Consider the following 11,376-nt stretch of genomic DNA (forward strand, 5'->3'; position numbering starts at 1 on the left):
GGATTCTAGGCAGGGGCTCTACCACTGAGCCACGCCCCCAGCCCCTCTCTGGGGGATTCTAGGCAGGGGCTCTACCACTAAGCCATAACCCCATCTGTTCCTTTCCATCTAATTGAAATTTTAGTGTTACGATGAGTCTACTTCATTCATTCCTTTAGCCAATGATTTCTTTCTACCACAGATTTGTGAATATTTCTTCAATTCTCCTGTGAAAATTCAGTACTATCATTGCTGGCTGCTATTCACAATGTCCCAGATTTGGGTTCTTGTAATTTGTTTGCATTGGCTTTGGGATGTGTGTGTGTGAGTGTGAGTGTGTGGTGTGCGTGTGTGTGTATGTGTGTTGCAGATATCAGTGGTAGAACATTTGCTTAGTATGTCAGATGCTCTGGGTTCCCCTGTATCTGAAAAGGAAGCCCCTTCTTCCTGTATCACTTTGAGGAGTAAGATTGCTTAGTGGTCAGCGCCTCCGTAGCCTGTTCTGTCACCAGCCTCACGAATCCGTTAGGACGATGTTTTCCATTCAATTTTCTTCCCCACTCTCTTCAGTTATTTGTTTTGCAATATAGCCATATGCTTATGTTCTCTTACGTTTTATTGTATTTAGGAGTGTGCGTGTGTGTGTGTGTGTGTGTGTGTGTGAGAGAGAGAGAGAGGAGAGAGAGAGAGAGAGAGAGAGAGAGAGAGAGAGAGAGAGAGAACTTGCTTATCTGTATGTGCACCTTGCCTGCAGTGCTCTTGGAAGCCAGAAGAGGATGCTGGATCTCCTCACACCCAAGTCACTGATAGCTGTGAGCCTCTGTGTGGATGCTGGAAACTGAACCTTGTCCCCTGCAAGAGCAGTCTGTGTTCTTAGCCATTGAGTCATAACTTCAGCCTCAGAGTCTTCTAATTTTAGGGGTGTGTGTGTGTGTGTGTGTGTGTGTGTGTGAGAGAGAGAGAGAGAGAGAAAGAGGGGAGAATATGCCTGGAAGTTCAACCTGGAGATGCGTCAGCTCTCACTGTTGTGCTAAATCCCACTGCCCATCCTCACCCACACCCGCTCATCTTCCTGTAGTCCATCTTTTTAGCTCCTGAGGCGTCCCTTCTGTATTCCCTCTGTACGCGTGAGCAGTGCCTTCATAGTTCTACATCCTCGTATGACTGTTTGTGTCTGACACTCATCTCGGAGTCCAGGCTGATCTCAGCCTCGTAAACCTCCCGTATAGCTTCCATAGTGGACGGGCTTACACGTGTGCACCACCATGCCCAACTCACGTATCTCTCTCCTCCTTCCCCCACCTCTCTCCCTTCTTCTCTCCCTCCCTTTCTTTCCTCCTTCCCTCTCCCTCTCTCCCTCCCCTTCTCTCCTTTCCTCACTTCCTCCTTTTCTCCTCCTTCTCCTCGCTCTCTACCTCCTTCCCTTTCTCCCTCTCTCCTTCCTTCTCTCCTCTCACTTCCTCTCTCTCTCCCTTTCTTTTTTCCTCCTCCCCTCCCTCCTCTTCTTCCATTACTTCCTCCTTCCCTTTCTCCCTCCCCACTGCCACCTCCTTCCTCTTTCTTTTTTGTCAGGTTCTCCCACCTTTGCTTGGGCTGTCCTCGAACCTGCCATCCTCCAGCCTGTCTCCCAAGCCCTGGCTTACAAGATGTGCTCCACCTCATTTGGCCTGCGCTTTCAGATTCCTGGTAGAGGAATCCATGTCCTTGTTTGTTTGTTTGTTTGTTTGTTTGTTTGTTTCGAGACAGGGTTTCTCTGTGTAGCCCTGGCTGTCCTGGAACTCACTCTGTAGACCAGGCTGGCCTCGAACTCAGAAATCCGCCTGCCTCTGCCTCCCAAGTGCCGGGATTAAAGGTGTGCACTACCATGGCCCAGCCCTCATGGTATTTTTAAAAGCCTTGACTGTGTTGCTTGACTCTTGATTTGAGAATGTGAATTGCATATTCTTCTTCTGAAGCCTCTCTTAGTCTTGGGAGTTCTTTTACTTTTTAATAAAATCCATGTTTGTCTTGCAAAAGGAAGGAAGGAAGGAAGGAAGGAAGGAAGGGAGGGAGGGAGGGAGGGAGGGAGGGAGGGAGGGAGGAGGGAGAGAGAGAGAGAGAGAGAGAGAGAGAGAGAGAGAGAGAGAGAGAGAGAGAACGAACCTGGCCTCTGCTATAAAAAGCCACCGTCGCTGAGCGGTGGTGGCACACGCCTTCAATCCCAGCATTTGGGAGGCAGAGGGCTATACAGAGAAACCCTGTCTTGAAAAACAACAACAAAAACAAAACAAAACAAACAAACAAAAAAGCCACTGTGAAAAAATTTACTCAAGAGCTAGGCATGGTGACTGACTGCTGTTACCTCAGTAGAAGCAGCATGAATGGCAGTTCAAGGCCATTCTGGACAACACAATTCCCAAGCTAACCTGGGGTACAGTAGGAGAGCCTGTCCTTCCTTACAGACAGAGTGAATTTCACAGTTTCCTCCTGCCCTACGGCTGGTCTTTACCCTCCATTGTTTACCTGGCTGACCCCCAGATACCCGTCTGGAGCTCTCAGATGATCTCACGTGTGTGCAATGTTGGCTGCAGGCTAGCATACAGAGAAGAAGATATGGGGACATTGACTCAGCTCATAAACTTCATTGTGTCAGACATTGTTGCAAGCTCTTTGCCTAAGGTTGTCCCTCCTAGTCACCAAAGATGACTGCCAGGGCATTCTCAGGATGCCAAACCTAGGAACCTCCAGCCACTCCAGACAAAGGCACAAGACCGTAATGGTGTTTGCACAGAACCTCGGGCACGCTGTAAGTCACCACTTGATGACTCAATGTCCAGCACAGTGGACTGGGAAGTAGCTATTGCATCTCGATGCTTCTCTGTTTTGTCTTAATTTTTATTGGTTTTATATTAATCATACGTCATAAGCTTCATGATGACATTTTATTTTTTTTCTTTCCCTTTCTTTTCATTTATTTACCTATTTTGGTGTGTATGTGTTTAAGATTTATTTCTTCATTTTATGTATCTAAGTACACTGTAGCTGTCTTCAGACTCACCAGCAGAGGGCATCAGATCTCATCACAGATGGTTGTGAGCCACCATGTGGTTGCTGGGAATTGAACTCAGGACCTCTGGAAGAGCAGTCAGTGCTCTTAACTGCTGAGCCGTTTCTCCAGCTCCCTACTTTGGCTTTTTGAAACCTGGTTTCCCTGTGTAGCCCTGGCTGTTCTGGAACTCAATCACAGACCAGATTAGTCTTAAACTTAAACAGAGATGCATCTGCCTGTGCCTCCCGAGTGCTGGAACTAAAGGTGTGTGTGCACCACCATCGCCCAGCTCATGATGCCATTCCATGCATGTATATAATGTCTTTGGATCACATTCACCCACCACTTACCGTCTCTTTTTCTATTTCCACCTCCACGGGTCCCCTTCCTCTTCTAACTAGTCTGTCTCCTACCTTTATGTCTTTTGGGTATTTGTGTGTGTGTGTACATGCGTGTGTCTGTATGCATGCATATGTGTATATGCACAAGTGTGTGCATATATGTATGTGAGCATATGTGTGTGCACATGTGTGTACATGTGTGTCTATTCATGTACACATGTGTGCACATGCAAGTGTGTACATATATGTGTGTGCACATGTGTGTACATGCATGCTGTTGTGTGTGTGTGTGTGTCCCTATGAGTTTCTTTAGGGTTGTTCACAGAAGCATGGCTGAAGAGTGGTTTGCAGGGGCATGTGAAGAGTGCAGTTCCTTAAGGAAGGGCTTCACCTAAGTGTGCGTCCGTCTCCTCCATGTTTGATTTTTTTTTTCTGGTTTTTTCAAGACAGGGTTTCTCTGTGTAACCCTGGCTGTCCTGGAACTCACTCTGTAGACCAGGCTGGCCTCGAACTCAGAAATCTGCCTGCCTCTGCCTCCCAAGTGCTGGGATTAATGATTTTTTTTTTTAAATTTATACAGAGTCTTGCTATGAATTTAGCTCAGAATTTGTTATGCAGTCAAGGCTGGCCTAGAAATTCCAGTTCTCCTGCCTCAGTGTCCTGGGTACTGTTATATGATGCTGGGTTTGAACCAAGAGCTTTGTGCATGCCGGGCAGGCACTCGACACACAGAGACACATTCCCAGGCCTCTCCTGAAATTTTATTTTTATTATTTTCTACATGCGTATAAGTGTTTTGCCTGTATATATGTCTATGAACTATGTACATGTCAGGTGCCCTCAGAGACCAGAAAAGGGTAGTAGGTCCCCAGAAACTCGAATTACAGACAATCGTGAGCTGCCATGTTGGTTTTGGGAACTGAACTCAGGTCCAATGGAAGAAGAGTCAGTGCTCTTAACCACTGAGCCATCTCTCCAGCCCTCCGCAAATATTTTTATAAATTCATTTATTATTTTGTTTGTGTGGGAGGAAGGCACACCCATGCCACAGTACACATGTGGAAGTCAAAGGTCTTTGTTTTTAGACAAGGTCTCACTTTGTAGCCCTGGAGGGCCTGCAGTTCCCTATGTAGACCAGGCTGGCATCAAGCCACAGAAATCGGCCTTCTTCTTTCAGGATTAAAAATCGCTCAGCTGGGGCTGGAGAGATGGCTCAGTGGGTAAGAGCACTGATTGTTCTTCCAGAGGTCCTGAGTTCAATTCTCAGCACCCATATGGTGGCTCACAACCATCTGTAATGGGATCTAATGCCCTCTTCTGGTGTGTCTGAAGATAGCTACAGTGTACTCATATACATAAAATAAATCTTTAAAAAAAATTGCCAAAAACAAAACAAAACAAAAAAAAACCCAAAAAACAAAAAAAAGCCGGGCGGTGGTGGCGCACGCCTTTAATCCCAGCACTTAGGAGGCAGAGGCAGGCGGATTTCTGAGTTCAAGGCCAGCCTGGTCTACAGGGTGAGTTCCAGGACAGCCAGGGCTATACAGAGAAACCCTGTCTCGAAAAACAAAAACGAGAAACAAAAGACAAAAAAAACTTGCCCAGCTGAGAGGACAATTTTGGAAGCCATGTAGATCTTGGGGATGGAACTCAGGTCATAAGGATTAAGCCATTTTGATACCTGTTTCTCTCCTGAGGATTTTCAACTCATAGTTGGTTGAATTCCAGGACCTGGAACCCAGGATCCAACCTGCCAATTGTATTCGTATACATCCATGCTTCCGCACAATCTTGCAGGATAAATAACCTTATTCCATTTCACAAACGGGGAAACCGAGGCTGGGGCGAGGTGTTTGACGCCACTCCCAAGGGCCGCAGCTTGGAAATAGCTGAGGGGCTGGTCTGAACAGCCGCTTCTCAGTCTCATCCCGTTCCTGCTTGATAACCTGTTTAGGCTCCTCTCTGATTCCTCTCTCCTCAGGCGAGCCAGGCACCATGACTGTGACCTGGACCACGTGGGCTCCAGCTCGGTCTGAGGTACAGTTCGGCATGCAGCTGTCTGGTCCTCTCCCACTGCGTGCCCACGGCTCGGCCAGCGCTTTCGTGGATGGAGGGATTCTGCGGCGTAAGCTCTACATCCACCGTGTGACGCTGCGGAAGCTGCTGCCAGGGGTCCAGTATGGTGAGAGCACTGGGGATGGGCAAGAGGGAGGAATGCTCTAGAAAGCTATCGTAAGACCTGTGGCTGGCGGCTCATCTGTGTGCGACAAGGGATAGGCGACCCTTGACTAGGTGTGATGACACAGGCCTGCCATCCCAGCGCTCGGGAGGAGGCAGGAGGATTCGAAATTCTTGGTTATTCTGCGCTACATAGAAAGTCAGGGATAAGCCTGGGCTACCTGAGATGTCTCTAATGATAGTGATGATGATGACTACGACGACGATGATGTCCTTACGTTTCCTCCCTCTCCAGCGGCCTGAGTGTAGGGCCTGTGGGAAGGTCCTGGTCCCTGCCTCCCCACCTGACAGAGGTCTGTTTTTTTTTTCTTCCCTCAGTTTACCGTTGTGGCAGCTCTCAGGGCTGGAGCCGGCGGTTTCGCTTCACGGCCTTGAAGAAGGGGGTTCACTGGAGCCCCCGCCTGGCTGTGTTTGGGGACATGGGGGCTGACAACCCAAAGGCCCTGCCCAGGCTACGGAGGGACACCCAGCAGGGCATGTTTGATGCAGTGCTCCATGTGGGTGAGGCACCGGCGAGGGTGCGCCTGGAGGCTGGCGGACGGGGTGCCCATCAGTCCTGTGCTAGAATGAGCTGGGCTGGGGTAGTTCTGAAGGGACAGGGCTAGGGACTGCGGGTGGGAGCCGAGGCTGGTCCCAGATGTGAGGTCCCTATAGATTCCAGCATTGACTTTCTATTTCTTCTTATTATTTTTTGAGGTGAGGCTCATTCAAAATACACAGAAATGTTACAATAAATGAAGATGAATGGGCATGCTAACATGTGTCTGTAATCCCAGCAGTGGATAGGCTGAGGGAGGAGAGTTGCCCAGAATCCAATACCAGCCTGAACAGCTTAGTGGGAGCTTTAAAACAAAACAAAACAAAACAAAACAAAACAAAACAAAACAAAACAAAACAACAACAAGGGCTATGAGTGTGGCTCAGTGGTAGAGCCCCTGCCTAGAATACCCCAGTGAGGGGCTGGGGGCGTGGCTCAGTGGTAGAGCCCCTGCCTAGAATCCCCCAGTGAGGGGCTGGGGGCGTGGCTCAGAAGTGAAGCATCTATGCCTAACATTCAGAATATCCTGGGTTCAATCTCTAGCAACAACAACAACAAAAGCCTAACAAATCTTTATCAAAGTAGACCTAGCTGTGTTGTTCTGGGAGCAAAGGTGTAGAGACAGGCTGCTCCTAGGTCTGAGGTAGAGATCAGGACCCACTAGGTCTTGATCCTAGATGAACCAGAGCCTGGCCCTCACTCTCTCCCATCCCTACTATCCTCCAGGAGACTTTGCCTACAACATGGACCAGGACAATGCTCGCGTTGGGGACAGATTCATGAGACTCATTGAACCCGTGGCTGCCAGCCTGCCGTACATGACGTGCCCTGGGAATCATGAGCAGCGCTAGTGAGCATGGAGGGCTGCAGGGGTGGGCGAAGGCCAGATTAGTGAAAAAATCGGGTCCTTGTTAGGGTCTCACTTAAGTCTCTCATGCTGCAGTGACTCATCTGTGGTAGAAAATGGAGAGATAGTGTGTCGGCTGGGAGCCTGAAAGTTGAGAGGTAGGAAAAGGCGGTTGCATCCAGCTCCTCATGCCTTGCTCTTTATATTTACCCTTTTCCAGCAATTTCTCTAACTACAAGGCTCGCTTCAGCATGCCAGGGGACAATGAAGGCTTATGGTACAGGTAACATGGAAGGTGCTGGGAGATTGGACTGACTCCCCTGACGGATGGATGATGCAGTCTTCTGATCTCTCATTTTTGCCCTTTGACCGCTGTAGCTGGGACCTGGGTCCTGCCCATATCATCTCGTTCTCCACGGAGGTGTACTTCTTTCTCCACTACGGCCGTCACCTGGTTGAGAAGCAGTTCCGTTGGCTGGAGAATGACCTCCAGGTAGGCCCAGGTTTGAGCCCCGCTCCGGGCTCTCAGCCCCCGTTACCCGCCTCACTCTGGTCTCTTTCTCTAGAAAGCCAATAAGAATCGGGTGGCCCGACCATGGATCATCACGATGGGTCATCGGCCTATGTACTGTTCCAACGCGGATCTGGATGACTGCACCAGGCACGAAAGCAGGGTGAGGCCCCTTTCCTGGGCAGCAGTGACACTAGGTGGATGGGTCCAGGCTTCTCCTCACTTCTCCCTCATCCCACCAGGTCCGCAAAGGCCTCCAGGGCAAGTTGTTTGGGCTAGAAGACCTTTTCCATAAATACGGTGAGTGATCCTGAGGGGTCTCCCGCCCCCACTTCTCTCCAGCCAGGAGCCTACTCATCTCTCTCTCTCTCTCTCTCTCTCTCTCTCTCTCTCTCTCTCTCTCTCTCTCCCTCTCTGCCTTAGGTGTGGATCTGGAGTTCTGGGCTCACGAACATTCCTATGAAAGACTATGGCCAATTTACAACTACCAGGTGAGGCCCAAGGAAGACTCGGGACCAAGTGGTGGATGTTCACGCTGTCAGACCCTCCCAGGGCTGGCCCACTGTGACCCGCCACCACTCTGCCTTTTCCTCTAGGTATTTAACGGCAGCCTGGAGAGGCCCTACACCAACCCTCGAGGCCCTGTTCACATCATCACGGGATCTGCGGTGAGCAGGTGGGAAGGGACCGGTGTAGGTGTACAAGGCATGATGGTAGCAACCGCATTGCACGCTGAGCTGGGACACTGGGTGTTGCTGACGGGCACCATGTGTAGGTTAGGAGACATGATGGGACAATAACAGTGGTCGGAAGCCTTGTGCGGTGGTACGTGGGTGTCACTTCCAGAATTCAGGAAGACAGGAAGGCAGAGGACGGCTCTGAGTTCAAGGCCACACGGTGAATTCTGGGCCAGCTTGGGCTAGCTACAGTGTGAGACCTTATCTCAAAAAAACTAAACGATACCAGAAAGATGTCTCAGTGAGTCACAGTACTCGGTGCCATGCCTGATGACCTGGGTTCAATTCCCAGGACTCAAATGTGGAAAGAGAATCACACACGCACACACACACACACACACAGTCACAGTTGTTACTCTTGGCACTTGGGAAGTGGAAGCAGGAGGGTCAGGAATTCAAGGTTATCCTTGGCTACATAGCAAATTTGAGACCACACCGTGGGACTTACATGAGACTCAGGACAAACAATGAGCTGGAGAGAGGCCTGGGGGTTAAGAGTGCCTGCTGCTCTGCAGAGGACCAGGGTTCGGTTCCCAGCACCTACTTCAGGTAGTTGTGAGCTGACTAAGACATACACATATAAGGGAGAAAGAGAGAGACAGAGACAGAGAGACAGAGACAGAGAGATAGGCAGGGGACAAGCAAGCAAACAATTATGTTTTGGGGTTCATTCACTGTAAAGTTTTCATTTTTTCTTATAATACATGGTCTCTCCATGTAGCCCAAGATAGCCTCAACCTCTGTCTCACCCTCCCAAGTTCTACCATTACAGATGTGTACTTAGCTTGCCTGGTTGGGGACTACTTTTGTAAGTTGAGTTTTTGTTTATTTTTTGAGACAGATGGGGTCTCACTATGCAGCCCTGGCTGTCCTGGAACTCTCTCTGTAGACCAGGCTGGCCTCAAACAAAGAGATCCACCTGCCTCAGCTTCCCCAGTGTTGGGATTAAAGGCATGAGCTACTAGGCTAGGCCTTAAGCTGATTCTTACGAATAATTAAAACTACAGTAAAACTCATCCAGTTCAAAACCAAAGCAGCACAGAATACAGTAGAGTAGCCGCTGTGCCCACACCCCTCTTCTGTCTTCCTTTCAGTCTTACGCCCCCCCCTTTTGCCCCCTTTAAAGAGATGTTTTGTTGGTTGTTTTTTGGTTTTGTTTCGAGACAGGGTTTCTCTGTGTAGCCCTGGCTGTCCTGGAACTCACTCTGTAGACCAGGCTGGCCTCGAACTCAGAAATCCGCCTGGCTCTGCCTCCTGAGTGCTGGGATTAAAGGCGTGTGCCACCACTGCCCGGCTTAAATTACTCTTCCTAATGCAGGCTGGAAATTGGGAAATTTTTTCTAAAGTACCTCATTTCTCTGGCATTTCCTGCCTTGTTACTCTGTCTATCCTAGGCACTGGTTTTTATTTAATTCACTAACTAACCCTGAGACCTGCTCACGTAGTCTAGGCTGCTCTCAAACTTGATGACTAGTTACTAAATAGTCCAAATTGACCTTGAGATTTTTAATTAAAGTTTTATTTATCATTTTATTTTATATGTGTGGGTGTTTTACCTGCATTTGTGTATGCATGCCATGAGCATACAACACTTGAGGGGTTCAGAATAGGGTGTTGGATCCTCAAAAACTGGAGTTAGAGACTGCTGTGTGCTGCCGTGTGTGTGTGTGTGTGTGTGTGTGTGTGTGCGTGTACTGGAAACAAACCCCAGATCCTCTGCAAGAGCAGCCAGTACTCTTAACCACAAGCCCCTGACCTTGAACTTCTGATCCTCTTGCCTCCACCTCTGAGGGGCTGTTATTGAAAGGCATGTGCCACCATGCAGGTTTTGTGTTGTGCTGGTGTTGAACTTAGGATGCTGTGCTTACTGGGCGAGCATTTCATCAGATGAGCTACAACCCCTGCCCAGGGATTTTTTTTTTTTGTCTCTGTATTTTCTTCCTTCCTTCCTTCCTTCCTTCCTTCCTTCCTTCCTTCCTTCCTTCCTTCCTTTTACTTTTTCTTTTTGTTTTCTTTTTTGTTTGCTTGTTTGTTTGGTTTGGTTTGTTTGTGGCTGGAGAGACAGCCGTGGGTACTGTGAATCAAACTCTTATATTTTCAGTTGTGAGCCTAGCCTTTAATGTCTGAGCTATCTCTCCAGCCCAGGTCTCTGTTTTTTTCACTTATTTGTTTATTTTTGTGTGGGGGTGCACATGTGCCGGGGTTCACACATGGAAATCAGAGGACACCATGCTAGAGTTGTTCTCTACTTTCACCATTTGGCTTCTGGGGAGCAAACTCATGATGTTAGGCTTGGAAGTCAGTACCTTTATCTATTGGGCTGTCTTATCAGTTCCCAGTTTATTTTCAAGACAGGGTCTCACTCTGTAATTCAGGCTGGTCAGGACCTGACTATGTAGACCAGGCTGGCCTTGAACTTGGTGATCCTCTTGTAACAACCTCCCAACTGCTGGGATTGAAGGTTTGTAGCCAAGTTGTAACCGGCATTTTCTTGGAGGTTACAGGGGTCTGGCCTGAAATGTGTTCTTTTTGCTGTCTGCGTGTCCCGCACTTGTCTGACTATCTGTCTTGCACAGGGTTGTGAGGAGCTGCTGACTCCCTTTGTCAGGAGACCCAGACCGTGGAGCGCCGTGCGTGTGAAGGAGTATGGCTACACTCGGTTGCACATCCTCAACGGTACCCACCTGCACATCCAGCAGGTGTCTGATGACCAGGTCTGTTGGGGGCTCACAGGGTTACCAACTGCACAGCTTAGCTCAGGGTATGTGGGAACTGAGTGGTCCAAATCTTGGACTCAAAAGTAAATCGTGCTGGTCATGGGAGCATGACCTTTAATCCCAGAACTTGAGAGGCAGACGCAGGCAGACCTGTGAGTAAAAGGTCAGCCTGGTCTACAAAGCAGGTTCCATGAGAGCCAGGACTATGCAGAGAAACCTTGTCTTGGAAACAACAAAACAAACAAAACAATACACTGGGTGTGGTGGTGCATAGCTAAATCCCCATCACTTGAGAAACTGAGGTGGAGAAACTGGGGTCATAGCTCAGGGGTAGAGCCCCTGCCTAGGATCCCCCAGTGAGGGGCTGGGGGCGTGGCTCAGTGGTAGAGCTCCGCCTAGAATCCCCCAGTGAGGGGCTGGGGGCGTGGCTCAGTGGTAGA

General features: G+C 49.1%; 1 protein-coding gene across 1 annotated transcript in view; it reads left to right on the forward strand.

The window, feature by feature from the left end:
- The window catches only part of Acp7 (acid phosphatase 7, tartrate resistant (putative)), a 20,787-nt gene that overhangs the window by 7,018 nt on the left and 2,393 nt on the right, over window positions 1-11,376 (forward strand). The window contains exons 2-11 of the mRNA XM_028786180.1: window positions 5,330-5,530; window positions 5,905-6,087; window positions 6,851-6,974; window positions 7,192-7,254; window positions 7,350-7,464; window positions 7,538-7,645; window positions 7,725-7,782; window positions 7,906-7,973; window positions 8,079-8,150; window positions 10,796-10,933. Coding sequence (XP_028642013.1) covers window positions 5,330-5,530; window positions 5,905-6,087; window positions 6,851-6,974; window positions 7,192-7,254; window positions 7,350-7,464; window positions 7,538-7,645; window positions 7,725-7,782; window positions 7,906-7,973; window positions 8,079-8,150; window positions 10,796-10,933 — 1,130 coding nt within the window. The remainder of the gene's footprint in view (window positions 1-5,329; window positions 5,531-5,904; window positions 6,088-6,850; window positions 6,975-7,191; window positions 7,255-7,349; window positions 7,465-7,537; window positions 7,646-7,724; window positions 7,783-7,905; window positions 7,974-8,078; window positions 8,151-10,795; window positions 10,934-11,376) is intronic.

This window comes from Grammomys surdaster, unplaced genomic scaffold, assembly GCF_004785775.1.
Source record: "Grammomys surdaster isolate TR1022 unplaced genomic scaffold, NIH_TR_1.0 125430, whole genome shotgun sequence".
In the NCBI taxonomy this organism is placed as follows: domain Eukaryota; kingdom Metazoa; phylum Chordata; class Mammalia; order Rodentia; family Muridae; genus Grammomys; species Grammomys surdaster.